The sequence below is a fragment of the Zalophus californianus genome, chromosome 8 (assembly GCF_009762305.2).
Source record: "Zalophus californianus isolate mZalCal1 chromosome 8, mZalCal1.pri.v2, whole genome shotgun sequence".
NCBI lineage: Eukaryota > Metazoa > Chordata > Mammalia > Carnivora > Otariidae > Zalophus > Zalophus californianus.
The window spans coordinates 12,078,754-12,095,721 of record NC_045602.1 but is presented as its reverse complement, the minus strand read 5'-3'; the positions used below and the strand labels follow the sequence as shown (position 1 = coordinate 12,095,721).

Sequence of the window (16,968 nt, the reverse complement as noted above, 5' to 3'; positions counted from 1 at the left end):
ATTTATTTATTAGAGAAAGCAAGCAAGCAGGGGGAGAGTTGGAGGGGGAGGGAGAGGGACAAGCAGACTCTGTGCTGAGTGCAGAGCCCCATGTGGGGCTTGATCTCAGGACCCTGAAATCATGGCCTGAGCTGAAATCAAGAGTTGGATGCTTAACCGACTGAGCCGCCCAGGTGCCCCTAGGAGCACACTGTTTTAATTATAGAGATTTTATAACGGGTTTTTAAAGTCTGGTAAGGGTAGTATTCCTCTGTAGTTTTTTTCCCTAGGTTTTTTTTGTTTTTGTTTTTTAAAAGATGTTCTTATATGTTTCTTTCTCCATCTGAACTTTCGTAACAACTTGGCTAATTCCATAAAATAACTTGTTGGTGTATTTACTGTTACTATATTAAATTTATAAATTGGTGAGACCAGTATCTTTATAATGTTCAGTCATCCTATTCAAGAAGAGCATGTATCATTGTGTTTGTTCATGTCCTTTTTTACTGGCTTTCAGGAGTGTTTGAAAGTGTTCCTCCTGTGGGTCATGCACATTTCTTGTTAAATTTATTCCTAAGCATTTAATTTTATGTTTCTATTTTAAATCGAGTTTTTCCTACTTTCACCCCTCTGTTTGTTGTTTCTGTATATGAAAGCTGTTCATTTTGTATGTTATTTTTGCATTCTGCCACTTCACTAGTTTTTTGTATTGCTTCATTCTCCGGGGTTTTCCAGGTATCATATCTTATCATCTGTTCTTTATCTACTAATCTGTAGTGCATAATTTTAAGACCATTTTTAAGAACCAAATTATAACTTTCTTATATCTTACCTTGTGATGCAGTATGGAAAATAATCAGCTGCCCATGGTGGGGAAGACTTACTGACTTCCTAGAAAGTTTTAGAGGGGCTCTTTTCTATCAGCTTGAGGTGGGGCAAATGATGGTTTAATAGTTACCACTGAGATATTAGGACAGGAATGATAGAAATAAGAGAGGACGTGTGTCTTGACACTTTCTGAAGTTAGGCATCTTGTAGGGAGTTGAACCGAACAAGAATAGAATGTGTCTTAAAAATTTAAGCGTTACGATTCATGTACATGATAGATTGCATTAAGAAAGGTATGCTAAATGGCACAGGAAGAGAACAAAAAGAAGCCATAGGAATACAGAGAGGAGAAAGGATTTATGTTTGAGAGTTGTATGAGGATGTGTTCATTGGACCAGCATTTATGGAGCTTTTGGAAGAGACTAGAAATTTGGGAAAGCCCAACTGAAGTCAGAGTCAAGCAGGATTATCAGGGAGGATTTAGATAGGGCAAGACTGAGTTTTTGAGAAGAAGGTCCATGTAGGAGTAGAATAAGATGAGGAGACAAAAGACCAGTAACATGTTTACATAAAGGCAAGTGATTTAATTTGTGTGAACTAAAATTTGCATAGTGGTTCAGAGGACAGGAAGGGTGAGTTGGCACCAGGCCATGAAGGAACTTGAGTAGAAGGCAAAAAACTTATTCTTTACCTTTCACATTGTAGGGCTACTAAGGGTTTTCAACAGAAGATTTTGAACATACGTGATCAGTTGTGGATTCTAGAACAGTTCACTTCCAAGTGATACTTGAATGTTGCTGGGAGGGAAAGACAGGAAGCAGGGAAATCAAGGAAACCATCACAGAGTTGGCTTCTGTTTCATTTGGTTTTCCAATTTATTCCTTTTTACTGAAACTGGTTTCAGTTTTTTTCCTTTTCCTATATGAGCTGTTGATGACTATAGTTTTCCTCCATCTCTCCCATTCTTCCTGTATGTCAAGTTTTCCTGCAGGACTGTGAGAGTCTTAGTGTGGGCTCTGGAGCCGGCTGCCTGCGTTAGCCTCCACAGGGCAAGTGATGTGTCCTGTCAGTGCCCCAGTGCCCCCTTATGGAAAACTGAGATAGAGCTAGTATTAACCTTACCGGATGGTTTGAGGAATTAAGAATGAATGCATGTGAAGCACATAGAAATAGTACCTGGCACACAATAAGAAATCAGGAAGAGTTAGCGATTTTAGTTAATTTTTAATAATAATTATTTTACTGTGCTCTGTTTGTCTCTGTTTCACCAGTCTGTCACTTTGCAACCTTGGATAACTCTGTCAGATGTCAATGGCAAATTAACAATATACTTTTTTCTTAACACCTTGAAGAAAGGTGTATAACTCCTTTAACCCTAGTACTTCAGAAGACTTCACTTCCCTGTAACTTGAATGTTTCTTCTTTCCATCCATTGGTGTGATTTTTTTTTTTTTTTACAGAGAAGCTTCTTATCTGTTTTGTGAGTTTCTACTAAAATGTTGAAAACCACTAGATCTTTATTATGGAAATTACTTTAAACTTATTTTGTCATTGAATAGGGCTCTAAGAATATAGTTTTGACTTTCCATTTTGGTGTCTTTGGCAATAATGGAAGCATTCTTTATGTATTAATTTAATCCTCACAACAGTGATATTAGGAAGATGTTAATATCCAGTAAGATGAGAAGGAGAGATGAGAAAAACAAAGCACAAATACAGTATTTTTATATCCCAGAAAATAAGAAAGAGAGTCTGGTTTGTGATGGGAAGTGTGTATCCTGTAGAGACAGTGACCCATAGTAGTCGGCTTTCTGCATCGGAGTGTGTTCTGTGATTTGAATATTACTGCATAGCCATGTGATTTCTTTCGAATAGAATGTCAGTACTGTTTAGTTACATGACTAATATATAATGCATACTGAAAAATAGTAGGTTCAAACATCTCTGAATATTAGTTAAGGAATTTTATATATTTTTGTAATTGAAACACATAAAATTTGGCTTTGGGGTTAGAAATGTTTTTAATGAATTGCCTTTTTAATTCACTGTGTTTCTTCTATCTACTTTATCCTGAATGGGTCATAAATTGAAGAATCTGTTTTTAGCAGATGCAAAGCTTATGGGTACAAATTATCTTTTCTAGCTGATTCTGTAATTAAAATGTGATTTCATTTAGAATTATTAAAGACCCCAAAAGTCTGTAAGCTAAAGAAAAATCAAGATTTGTTTTTGCAGCTGATTAATTGCACTACTTAATATTCTATTGACAGTTGCACTGGGCTATGGAAAACCTGAATGTAAATCTACTGACGTTTAGTACAGCATGCTTTATTTTCTCTAGCTGCAGCAAAAAATTATTCCTGATCAGGACCACCTGATGGCAGTAGCTCTGGGCTGCATCTACAACTGTGAACGAAATGACCAGCTGTCTCTTTGCTATGACATTTTAGAATGTCTTCCACAAAGAGGATATGGGTAAGAATCCACAGCATGCCAATCCTATTGTTGTCTTTTCATCCTAACAGCTAAAACAAAAATGTTGCTTCCCAGAGTGTTCATTAGACAGAATTTTGGGAATATAAAAAATATACAGAGAAGAAAATGGAACCATCTGCAAACCTGTTGCCTAGAGATGAACGTTTGTTTTTCCAGCAGTATATGAGCAGTGACTATAATTTTGTCAACCTTGGTAAATAACCCATTAAAAAACAAAAATATCACCACCACCACAACAAAATATACTTTGTTTTTAGTGGATAGACAGTGATGTCTCTGTTTTAAGTTGTGTTTCTTTTCTTTTCTTTAAATTTTTTTATTGTTATGTTAATCACCATACATTATATCATTAGTTTTTGATGTAGTGTTCCATGATTCATTGTTTGCGTATAACACCCAGTGCTCCATGCAGAACGTGCCCTCTTTAATACCCATCACCAGGCTAAAGCATCCCCCCACCCCCTCCGCTCTAGAACCCTCAGTTTGTTTTTCAAAGTCCATCATCTCTCATGGTTCATCTCCCCCTCCGATTTCCCCCCCCTTCATTCTTCCCCTCCTATCTTCTTTTTTTTCTTCTTAACATATATTGCATTATTTGCTTCAGAGGTACAGATCTGTGATTCAACAGTCTTGCACAACTCACAGCGCTCACCATAGCACATACCCGCCCCAATGTCTATCACCCAGCCACCCCATCCCTCCCACCCCCCATGACTCCAGCAACCCTCAGTTTGTTTCCTGAGATTAAGAATTCCTCATATCAGTGAGGTCATATGATACATGTCTTTCTCTGATTGACTTATTTCACTCAGCATAACACCCTCCAGTTCCATCCACGTCGTTGCAAATGGCAAGATCTTATTCCTTTTGATGGCTCCTAATATTCCATTGTATGTATACACCACATCTTCTTTATCCATTCATCTGTCGATGGACATCTTGGCTCTTTCCACAGTTTGGCTATTGTGGACATTGCTGCTATAAACATCGGGGTGCACGTACCCCTTCGGATCCCTACATTTGTATCTTTGTGTTAAATACCCAGTAGTGCAATTGCTGGATCGTATTGTAACTCTATTTTCAACTGTTTGAGGAACCTCCATACTGTTTTCCAGAGTGGCTGCACCAGCTTGCATTCCCACCAACAGTGTAGGAGGGTTCCCCTTTCTCCGCATCCCCGCCAACATCTGTCGTTTCCTGACTTGTTCATTTTAGCCATTCTGACTGGTGTGAGGTGGTATCTCGTTGAGGTTTTGATTTGGATTTCCCTGATGCCGAGCGATGTTGAGCACTTTTTCATGTGCCTGTTGGCCATTTGGATGTCTTCTTTGGAAAAATGTCTGTTCATGTCTTCTGCCCATTTCTGGATTGGATTATTTGTTCTTTGGGTGTTGAGTTTGATAAGTTCTTTATCGATTTTGGATGCTAGCCCTTTATCTGATATGTCATTTGCAAATATTTTCTCCCATTCTGTCGGTTGTCTTGGTTTTGTGGACTGCTTCTTTTGCTGTGCTAAGGCTTTTTATCTTGATGAAATCCCAATAGTTCATTTTTGCCCTTGCTTCCCTTGCCTTTGGCAATGTTTCTAGGAAGAAGTTGCTGCGGCTGAGGTCGAAGAGGTTGCTACCTGTGTTCTCCTTTAGGATTTTGATGGACTTCTGTCTCACGTTTAGGTCTTTCAACCATTTGGAGTCTATTTTTGTGTGTGGTGTAAGGAAATGGTCCAGTTTCATTCTTCTGCATGTGGCTGTCCAATTTTCCCAACAGCATTTGTGGAAGAGACTGTCTTTTTTCCATTGGACGTTCTTTCCTGCTTTGTCAAAGTTGAGTTGACCATAGAGTTGAGGGTCCATTTCTGGGCTCTCTATTCTGTTCCATTGATCTATGTGTCTCTTTTTGTGCCAGTACCATACTGTCTTGATGACGACAGCTTTGTAATAGAGCTGGAAGTCCGGAATTGTGATGCCGCCAGCTTTGCTTTTCTTTTTCAATATTCCTCTGGCTATTCGGGGTTTCTTCTGGTTCCATACAAATTTTAGGATGATTTGTTCCATTTCTTTGAGAAAAGTGGATGGTATTTTGATGGGGATTGCATTGAATGTGTAGATTGCTCTAGGTAGCCTTGACATCTTCACAATGTTTGTTCTTCCAATCCATGAGCATGGAACGTTTTTCCATTTCTTTGTGTCTTCTTCAATTTCTTTCATGAGTATTTTATAGTTTTCTGAGTACAGATCCTTTGCCTCTTTGGTTAGATTTATTCCTAGGTATCTTATGGTTTTGTGTGCGAGTATAAATGGGATCGACTCCTTGATTTGTCTCTCTTCTGTCTTGTTGTTGGTGTATAGGAATGCCACTGATTTCTGTGCATTGATTTTATATCCTGCCACTTTACTGAATTCCTGTATGAGTTCTAGCAGTTTTGGGGTGGAGTCTTTTGGGTTTTCCACATAAAGTATCATCTCATCTGCAAAGAGTGAGAGTTTGACTTCCTCTTTGCCGATGTGGATGCCTTTGATTTCTTTTTGTTGTCTGATTGCTGTGGCTAGGACTTCTAATACTATGTTGAATAGCAGTGGTGATAGTGGACATCCCTGCCGCGTTCCTGACCTTAGGGGGAAAGCTCTCAGCTTTTCCCCATTGAGAATGATATTCGCTGTAGGTTTTTCATAGATGGCTTTTATGATACTGAGGTATGTACCCTCTATCCCTATACTCTGAAGAGTTTTGATCAAGAAAGGATGCTGTACTTTTTCAAATGCTTTTTCTGCATCTAATGAGAGGATCCTATGATTCTTGTTCTTTCTTTTGTTAATGTATTGTATCACGTTGATTGATTTGCGGATGTTGAACCAACCTTGCAGCCCAGGGATAAATCCCACTTGGTCATGGTGAATAATCCTTTTAATGTACTGTTGGATCCTGTTGGCTAGTATTTTGGAGAGAATTTTTGCATCCGTGTTCATCAAGGATTTTGGTCTGTAGTTCTCCTTTTGGATGGGGTCTTTGTCTGGTTTTGGGATCAAGGTAATGGTGGCCTCATAAAACGAGTTTGGAAGTTTTCCTTCCATTTCTATTTTTTAGAACAATTTCAGGAGAATAGGTATTAATTCTTTAAATGTTTGGTAGAATTTCCCTGGGAAGCCATCTGGCCCTGGGCTTTTGTCTTTTGGGGGATTTTTGATGACTGCTTCCGTTTCCTTAGTGGTTATAGGTCTGTTCAGGTTTTCTGTTTCTCCGTGGTTCAATTTTGGTAGTTGATACATCTCTAGGAAAGCATCCATTTCTTCCAGGCCATCTAATTTGCTGGCATAGAGTTGCTCATAATATGTTCTTATAATTGTTTGTATTTCTTTGGTGTTGGTTGTGATCTCTCCTCTTTCATTCATGATTTTGTTGATTTGGGTCATTGCTCTTTTCTTTTTGATCAGTCTGGCCAGGGGTTTATCCATCTTGTTAATTCTTTCAAAGAACCCGCTCTTAGTTTCGTTGATCTGTTCTCCTGTGCTTTTGGTTTCTATTTCATTGATTTCTGCTCTGATCTTTATTATTTCTCTTCTCCTGCTGGGTTTAGGCTTTATTTGCTGGTTTTTCTCCAGTTCCTTTAAGGTGTAGAGTTAGGTTGTGGATTTGAGACCTTTCTTCTTTCTTGAGAAAGGCTTGTATTGCTCTATACTTTCCTCTTAGGACTGCCTTTGCTACATCCCAAAGATTTTGAACCTTTGTGTTTTCATTTTCATTGGTTTCCATGAATTTTTTTAATTCTTTAATTTCCTGGTTGACCCATTTGTTCTTTGGTGGAATGCTCTTTAGCCTCCTTGTATTTGAGTTCTTTCCAACTTTCCTCTTGTGATTGAGTTCTAGTTTCAAAGCATTGTGGTCTGAAAATATGCAGGGAATGATCCCAGTCTTTTGGGACCGGTTGAGACCTGATTTGTGACCTAGGGTGTGATCAATTCTGGAGAATGTTCCATGGGCACTAGAGAAGAATGTGTATTCTGTTGCTTTGGGATGGAATGTTCTGAATTATGTCTGTGAAGTCCATTTGGTCCAGTGTGTCATTTAAAGTCTTTATTTCCTTGTTGATCTTTTGCTTAGATGATCTGTCCATTTCAGTCAAGGGGGGTGTTAAAGTCCCCCACTATTACTGTATTGTTGTCAGTGTGTTTCTTTGCTTTTGTTATTAATTGCCTTATATAATTGGCTGTTCCCATTTTAGGGGCATAGATATTTACAATTGTTAGATCTTCTTGTTGGATAGACCCTTTAAGTAGGATATAGTGTCCTTCCTCATCTTTTCGTACAGTCTTTGGTTTAAAATCTAATTTGTCTGATATAAGGATTGGCACCCCAGCTTTCTTTTGGTGTCCATTAGCATGGTAAATGGTTTTCCATCCCCTCATTTCAATCTGGGGGTGTCTTTGGGTCTAAAATGAGTCTCTTGCAGACAGCATATTGATGGGTCTTGTTTTTGAATCCAATCTGGTAGCCTGTGTCTTTTGATTGGGTCGTTTAGCCCATTTACATTCGGGTAACTATTGAATGATAGGCATTTAGTGCCATTGTATTGCCTGTAACGTGATTGTTACTGTATATTGTCTATGTTCCTTTCTGGTCTATGCTGCTTTTAGGCTCTCTCTTTGCTTAGAGGACCCCTTTCAATATTTCTTATAGGCCTGGTTTCGTGTTTGCAAATTCCTTTAGTTTTTGTTTGTCCTGGAAGCTTTTTATCTCTGCTTCTATTTTCACTGACAGCCTAGCTGGATATAGTATTCTTGGCTGCCTATTTTTCTCTTTTAATGCTCTGAATATATCATACCAGTCCTTTCTGGCCTGCCAGGTCTCTGTGGATAGGTCTGTTGCCAATTGAAGGTTACTACCATTGTAGGTTACAGATCTCTTGTCCTGAGCTGCTTTCAGGATATTCTCTTTGTCTCTGAGACTTGTAAGTTTTACTCTTAGATGTCGGGGTGTTGACCTATTTTTATTGATATTGAGAGGGGTTCTCTGTGCTTCCTGGATTTTGATGCTTGTTTCCTTCCCCACATTAGGGAAGTTCTCTGTTATAATTTGCTCCAGTATACCTTCTGCCCCTCTCTCTCTTTCTTCTTCTTCTGGGATCCCAGGTATTCTAATGTTTCGTCTTACAGTATCACTTATCTCTTGAATTCTGCCCACGTGATCCAGTAGTTGTTTATCTCTCTTTTTCTCAGCTTCTTTATTTTCCATCATTTGGTCTTCTATATCACTGATTCTCTCTTCTGCCTCTTTTATCCTAGGAGTTAGGGCCTCCATTTTTGTTTGCAGCTCATTAATAGCCTTTTTGATTTTGAGTTGATTAGATTTTAGTTCTTTTATTTCTCCAGAAAGGGCGTCTCTAATAACTTCCATGCTTTTTTCAAGCCCAGCTAGTATCTTTAAAATTATGATTCTGAACTCTAGGTCCGCCATCGTACTAATGTCTGTAGTGAGTAGTTCCCTGGCCGACCGTACTAACTCTTGTTCTTTTTGTTTAGGTGATTTTTTCCATCTTGTCATTTTGTCCAGAGGAGAACAGATGAATGAGAGAACAAAGTGGTAACAGGGTAACCACGTCCCTAGGAGATATACTCTAAACAAATCAGAAAAGACCTGAAACCAGGGAAAAAGAAAGGGAAACAAAGAAAAAACAGAAAGAAAAAAATGAAAGATAAAAACAAAAACAGAACAAAAGAAGAAAACAGAATATGATCAAATATGATCAGGCTTGTGCATAGATCAGTGCCACACACTAGATTTTGGGTGTATTATGGTCTGTAAGAAGAAAGTGTCTCCCAAAATTTTAAAGAAAGGAAAACTTATATAAGTAAAAATAAGGGCTGATACGATGAAGGGATGGAATATGACTGTAAAGATGAAAATTATAAAAAATTCTATAAAAGGAATTGATATGATAAGAAGTTGTTTGAGAAAAGAAAGAAGAGGATTTAAAAAAGAAAAAAAAGGGCAGAGAATGTGATCAGGCAGGAGACTAGAACAAAGCCATAAACTAGAGATTTAAGGTATATTTTGATCTGTTAGAAGAAACTATATCTCAAAATTTTAAAGAGAGAACAACTGATTTATATATGCCAAAAATAACGGTAACTACTTTGAAGGGATAGAATATGACTCTAAAAATGAAAAATAAAAATGTTTTTTTAAAAAAGGGATTGATGTTGGTTGAAAAAGGGAAAAAGAAAAATTAAAAAAAAAAGGTTAAAAAAATTAACTTTGAAAGACTGAAGAATCATGGGAAAAAAGCCATGAATTTTGTGTGCTGTATTCCCCTAGCCCTGGAGTTCTGTCGTTCTCATTGATCGGTATATTTGGTCTTGGCGGGCTGTTCTTGCTGATCATCTTGGGGAGGGGCCCGTTGTCGTGGTTCCCAAATGTCTTTCCTGGAGGCGGAACTGCTCCGCCCTTGCCTGGTCCCGGCCAAGTAATCTGCTCGGGTTTGCTCTTGGGAGCTTTTGTTCCCTGCAAGCTTTCCTTACAGCTTTGGAGGACGAAGAGTGAAAATAGAGCCCTTCCAATCTCTGCCTCGGAGGAGCCAAGAATTCAGGGCAGCACTCCTCAGTGCGCTCCCAGAGAAAAGCAGTCAGTCACTCCCGACTCCCCGGTCTCCGGCCGCACTCCACGCTCACCCGGCCTGTGACCGAGCGTTTCTATCTCTGGCACCGGACTCGTTGTAGAGTCTCCAAACCTAGCAGATCCCTGCGGTGCCCTCCCGCGCCGCTCCTCCCAGGGGAGGAAAGGGAGTCTCCCCGGATCTGCTGCACGTTGGGTCCCTGTTAGAAGAGCAGTGGCCCGACTGTGCCCTGGATCACAGTTTATGGCAACCCCGAGCTGAGAGCCCGCGACTCGGCTCTGTCTCTGCAGCCGGCTTCCCCACTCTGATACCTGGGAGCTCTGCCGCACTCAGGCACCCCCGGTCTTTCTGTGACCCCGAGGGTCCTGAGACCACACTGTCCCGTGAGGGTTCCACCCCCTGCTTAGCCACTGCAGCGATGTCCCTCAGCGGAGCCGACTTCTAAAAGTTCCGATTTTGTGCTCCGCGGCTCTAGCACTTGCCAGAAGCGGCCGACGGAGGCCCCCTCCCCCGCCGTCTATCTTCCCAAATATCGCCTCGGTTTCACTTCTCAGCACGTCCTACCTTCCAGAAAGTGGTTGCTTTTCTGTTCAGAGAGTTGTTTTTGTTCTTTTCTTCGATCTCCTGTTGAGTTCGTAGGTGTTCAGAATGGTTTGATCCCTATCCAGCTGAATTCCTGAGACCAGACGAAATCCAGGTCTCCTACTCCCTCCGCCTTGTTTCTCTGCCCTTTAAGTTGTGTTTCTAATTATTTTTAATATTTATGAGCTCGTGGGATTCTGTGAATTATTTGTTCTTGGCCCTTGCCAAACACAGAATAATAATTGTGTTTAAGTAGTAATGTATGCATATGCATAATTTTATTTTACTTCATTTTTTTACAGTTTTATTGAGATATAATTAACACACAGTACTGTATAAGTTTGAGGTGTTTGGCATAATGACATACATACGCATAAATATATCATGAAACGTCCACAGTTTAGTTAACATCCATCAGCATGATGAGATCTTTTACTTTCATAACAACTTTCAAATGTAACATATAGCAGTGTTTTGGTTGTTTTCAGTTGGTTTCCCAAATTGTTCCTTGACTGAACATGTTGTGCGTTATAAGTCATCACAGTGCATCAGGTCCCCTGTACTTACTTATCTTAGACTTGGAAGTTTACCCCTTTCAACCACCTTTATCTAGTTCCCACACCTCCCACTCCCACTTCTGGTAACCACAAATCCGATCTTTTTCTATGAGTTTACTTTTGTTATTGTTTTGGGGTTTTTTAGGATTCCACATAAAAGTGAGATCCTCATTTCATCATACAGTATTTGTCTTTTTTTGTCTGACTTATTTCACTTAGTATAATGCCCTCGAAGTCTGTCCGTGTTGTCATAAATGGCAGGATTTCCTTCTTTTTTTTATGGCTGAATCCTATTCCATTGTGTGTATGTAAATAGCACATTTTTGTGATTCATACATTTGACGGTCACTTAGGTTGTTTCTAGTCGTCTTGGCTACTGTGACTAATGCTGCCCCCTCTCTCTTTTCCTCCTGAGGAAATTTTTATTTTTTTTGTGAAATGAATGATAGACATCACCAATTTTGTACCGCATTGTGAAATAATCGTTTCATACAGTCACTAATGGTACTGCAATCAGGTGAAAGATTGATGTGTAAAGGATATTTGCATGGTACCAAAGTATTACCTCAGCGACTTCATTTATTTTTTTGTCATTTCAAAGGGGAAATTTAGCTTTATAAAGTAGAAGTCTGACTGCCATCACCTTTTATCAAGCTGCCAAATGGGCTAGCACAATCAGCATCATGTTACATGCCTCCTGCTGAGATGCCAATATGAAGTAAAGTTCTGTTTTTTTTTGTTTTTTAAGATTTTGTTTATTTATTTGACACAGAGAGACACAGTGAGAGAGGAAACTCAAGCAGGGGGAGTGGGAGCGGGGGAAGCAGGCTTCCCATGGAGCAGGGAGCCCAATGCGGGGCTCAGTGTCAGGACCCTGGGATCATAACCAGAGCCGAAGGCAGATGCTTAAAGACTGAGCCACCCAGGCGCACCAAGTTGTTCATTGTTAATCTAATCAGTCTTTTGGGCCAAACTTCAGGTTTACAGGGAATGCAGAGAACAGGAGAACAAGTTAAATAGCACCCTGAAGGAAACAGTCAAATAAATGCAAAGTGTGAGACACTCTACAAGTCAGCTGGTCTTTTCACTTGGAAAAGTCTGTGTCATGGAGGTGCTGATCTAAAATCAAGGAGTCTGGTTGGCTCAGTCAGGAGAACATGCGACTCTTGATCTCAGGGTTGTTAGTTTGAGCCCCTCGTTGGGTGTAGAGATTACTTAAATTATAAAAAAAACATTAAAAAGAATAAAATGAAGGAGTCCAAAGAAACATAATTTTCTCCTAATTTTTAACTATATAAAGTGACGTATGTACATAATGAAAGTGAGGGAATTGAAAACCTTGTAATTGATAAACAGCTGTTTGCTGCCCCACCTTCCCTGTTCTTGAATACCTGTCTCCTCACAGGAAAAACTTGCATAGAGCATGTTTTTCTTCAGCTCATGTTGTGACTGCAGTTTTACATGATTATTGACTTCCTTTTGAAGTCTATGATGAACTCTACCATCCCCCATACCTACTTCTACCATTTTTTCAGTGTAGTTAAGGTAATTTTCATCATTTTCATCATTATGTTATGTAATTATTGTTTCTGTAGAGCTGGGTATGAGTATCTTTCTTTTTTATGCAACTTTTTGTTTTTCCCAGGTTTTTTTTTCCTTTTTTGGAAATTTCCTTTTCCTGTTTTGTTGTTTTATTTGTTTCCATTTATCCCCTTCTCTCTTCTGACAGTAATAGAAAACTCTTTTTTGTGGTCAGACATATCTCAGTTCCTTCCCTCTTTCCCCCATATTCTCTCCCTCTCTACCTTTTGGAACATCCTTCTTGGAATTGTCTTTTCTCTTGCTTTGAATTGTCCCATATTCTGCACAACTGCTATCCTGAGACTTGGATTTGCCTGTTTCTTGTGTTACATACTGCATTTCTGGAATTTCTTTTCTCCTTTGTTCACTTAGTTCTCTAATTTTGTTGGAACACAATCTTAATAGCTTCATGTCAAAGATTACATGGAGGCATTTTTATTTTAAGACTGTCTCATGTCAGAAAGATACCAGAATTGCCCCCCTTGAACTTGGTAGAAACCTTGGCTATGTATGCAGTTCTAGGTTTATATTCATTTTTTTCCTCGTGAGTTTTGAAGGCATTAGCCTTGTCCTCTCCTCCCACGTTTATCGAGTAGTCCTATACCATTGTAAATCACTACTTTATAGCTGGCTTTTCTTCCTTTTTGGATATTGCAGTACCTTCTCTTCATCTCTAATGTTCTGAAATATCATAAGGACGTGTTTTATTATGACACTAAATTTGTTGTGTTATTCATTTCGATAGCCTGTTCCAATCTGGAAATTCCTGCCCTTTAGAGCTTTGGGAAATTTTCTTACATTCTTTCCTTGGTAATTTTATTTGTACTCCCTTCCTTTTTCTTTCTCCATTTTTTTATACTTTATTTACTGCCCTTTTTATTCTTTTTCCCACTTTTTGATCTTCTGTTAAATGATCTGGGAGTTTCTTCAGTTTTATCTTTTCATCCATCTTTTGAATTTTAAAATTTATTTTGATTTTCTTATTTAAATTCTAAGAACTTTTAAAATAAGATAGCATCCTAGTCTTGTTTCAGAGATGTGCACCTACCTGTCCCTCTACTCTTGGCACTACCCACTTTCTCACCATGGTTTCTCATTTTTCATATTCTGTTGTTTGTATATCTGCCTTTTTACTGTTAGGGACTTTCGTTCATGTTGAGTGATTCTTTTTTTTTTTTTTTTAAGATTTTATTTATTTGTTTGACAGAGAGAGGGAGAGCACAAGCAGGGGGAACGGCAGGGAGAGGGAGAATCAGACTCCTGCTGAGCAGAGACCCTGACATGGGGCTCGATCCCAGGACCCTGAGATCATGACCTGAACTGAAGGCAGACGCTTAACCAACTGAGCCACTCAGGTGCCCTCATGTTGAGTGATTCTTGACCATTAATTTATCTCTAAGACACTAAAAAGCTGATTGGAATCCTTGCGACAAGATAAAGTGTTTGGGAGGTTGCCTCATATGTGAGCATCTAGCTTGTCCTCTTGTTTCAGTTTTGATTTTTTTGTGTAGGATAATCTTAGATTCTATTATGTTATAGAAATGTTGGGTAGTTTATAGACCCTGATCATTTATCACCTCATCGGGGTCTCAGTACTGACCACCAAGAAGGAATCCAAGCAATTAGACTTGTTAGTGGTAAAGTTAAATGGAGATTGTAGTAGTGCTTAATACATACTTCCCTTCCTCAGTCTAGGTTTAGGGAATCTTCATGTAGGGAAAGGTAAATCACAGAGTGCCTCAGCATATGTTTATTACCCAGAATTACAGAGATATGACCGTAGGCTATCTCACGTCCTTAGTAAAGAGTAGCAGGAACGGCAGGTGAGCCTCTGGGAACCGTGGGTCTCTCTGAGAGCCATGGACTGTCAGTAGGCAGCAAAAGGCTGGAAAAGGGATTGTATGAACAGATTTTGTAGGAAAATGTCATTGCCCATCATTTAGAAACCTCAACCCATTGGCTCTCAGGGTGTTAGTAGTAAAATTGCTCTCCCTAGAGGGTGGCAAGAGATGCAGAAGCTTCTCTTAATATCTGTGTCAGAGGGCAGAAGTGGTGGGGAGTTTCTTACTCAAATGGTCTTGCTGGGAAACGTGATGGTTTGTCTTTCAGCTTTGTGCCTCCTTTGTTGTCCTCGAATCAACTAGTCAAGCTCATTGACTCCCAAGTAACGTGTATAATTTTTAGGAATAAGTGTATTAGACTTTGTTTTTCAGTAAGATCAAACTAGCATAAATTTCAACTAGGGCTAATCTATTAATTTTTAAGCAGTAATTTGCCTACCATCAAGTATCAATGGAATGATGATATTAAAAGAACAATTTTTATGTAGACATTATAATTACAGAATTAATGTGTTTTTGAAGAGTGTGTAGGCTAAGAAGTGTCTCTTTTTCTTGGCTTCAGATTAATGATTTTTGATCTAACATTTTTTTTTTGTAAATACAAAAATAGATTGATACTCTCTTGTTTTCCATTTCTTTATGATTATATTTCATATTTACAATTTTCTAAATAACTTATAATTTTAAATTAGCCTAGTTTTAAAATATAGAGCTTCAAAATATTTTCTGTGGTTCTCTTCATGCCAAGTTCATCAATTTTACTCTGCCTGTGGTTAATTGCTCATTTTTGGTGGTTATGTGGTTATTTACCAAATGGTAAACGGTTATGTTTTTTGCCGTTTGGGAAATGAACACTTACTTAACCTTATTAATTTTTGTGCATCTTATGTAGGCAGCATATTCCACTGGCTGAAAAAAAGAGTCTTTAGTAATTATGTTTATGGATGTCAATTCACAAAGGAAAAACCCTGTATTCTTGAAAATCAGTGACAAATGTTTGTTGTAGAACTACAAAATATAATTAAAACAATACTACAGTATTGTACCTTAATAGAAGGTAGCTGTGACTAGTGACCTTTTGAAGGACTTTAAATGGAACATACACTAACTTAACACTCTAGTTCAAGGCCTAAAACTTGGTTTGAAAAGATAGTATAATCTTTGTAAATTGCACTAATAAGTGACCAATAGATTTAGACCAGGAAAGATCAATAGTTTTAAAAAATAACGAGTTTGTGTGTGTGTGTGTGTGTGTGTGCAAGTTAGGACATTTTTAATTTTCTAAGTCCAGACAAAGATTTTATTTGGGCATCTTACTAATAAAACCCTGAGATCTTGCTGGGGTTCAGTTGCATCATTGGCTGGAAGGCACCCGGGAGCGTCAGGTGCATTGGTTCTCCGCTGCGAGCATTCCCTCCATAGTTGGGGCACAGAGCTGTATAGCATGGAAGGGGACTTTTATAGTAGTGTCTCAGCTTTGTGACAGATCCCTGCATTCACTTATACATGTGTTGTGTCATACTACATCTACTCTACCAGCCACATTTTCATTTAGTATATGATCCTTTGCCATGATAATGTTTCTCCTAGTCACCTGTCCACATGCTTCCTCAGAAGGGACTTGCTTTTTATCTCCACCACTTTCTAGGGATTATCTAGATAATGGTTGTGCTTCTTTTTGGTTCCTTATATTGGAGTGGGTGCAGAGGGAATGATATTATGGAAGAAGTCTTCTGAGTATATAGAATCCTAATGGAAACTTCCTAGGGGGTGTGGAAGGGATATAGACAGGCCTAGGAGCAAGCCAGTATGCAGGGCCATGCTTCCTTACCTGTTTTGTTTTATTGGTTAAAAGAACAGAACCAGATGGTGATTTGACCCTTTAACTCTTCTTTAAAAAAAAAAAAAAAGACTTAAAATTGATTTATAATGCTTTGTTGCCTTTTAGTGGAATTGAACTAAAAGTTCTTCAGGAAATAGTTGTCCATATAACACTAATCAGTAATAGATAATATTCTTCTAGTCCAGTATTTTTTATCTTAAGCTCTTAAGTCATGAAAGATGCTGAAGGCATTCAGGAAATAAGACCAAAATTTTGCCCAGCAGTGTAATATTGTTGTATATTAACCATAAGGGAAACATCATTTCTTTTTTTCACTTGAGTATTATGTATTATGTAAAAAGCTACTACTAAAACTTTATTTTTTTTCTCTTAATCTTTTAGTCATAAAACAGAGGTAACAAATGCTCTTCATGACATGGTAGACCAACTGGAACAAATTCTCAGGTGAGAAAAATGTTCGTCTGTTGGCTCTGTGCTGATAGATGAGGTCTGTCCAAGAAACATTACTTTTCATATGTCTCATGGTCATTTGCAGTTTGACTTCCTATTTGTTTGACTCTCTTGGGAGTGAATTTTCTTAATACAAATGTACTGCTAGCTTATGGTAGAGTAGTAAGAGCCTGGATTTTGAAGACTGGTGGACCTGTGTTC

At 38.6% G+C, this 16,968-nt stretch overlaps 1 protein-coding gene across 5 annotated transcripts in view; it reads left to right on the top strand.

The window, feature by feature from the left end:
• The window catches only part of NBAS (NBAS subunit of NRZ tethering complex), a 353,391-nt gene that overhangs the window by 138,662 nt on the left and 197,761 nt on the right, over positions 1-16,968 (top strand). For all 5 annotated transcript variants that reach the window (XM_027621826.2, XM_027621829.2, XM_027621828.2 and 2 more), the window contains 2 exons: positions 3,149-3,282; positions 16,699-16,761. In XM_027621826.2, coding sequence (XP_027477627.2) covers positions 3,149-3,282; positions 16,699-16,761 — 197 coding nt within the window. The remainder of the gene's footprint in view (positions 1-3,148; positions 3,283-16,698; positions 16,762-16,968) is intronic.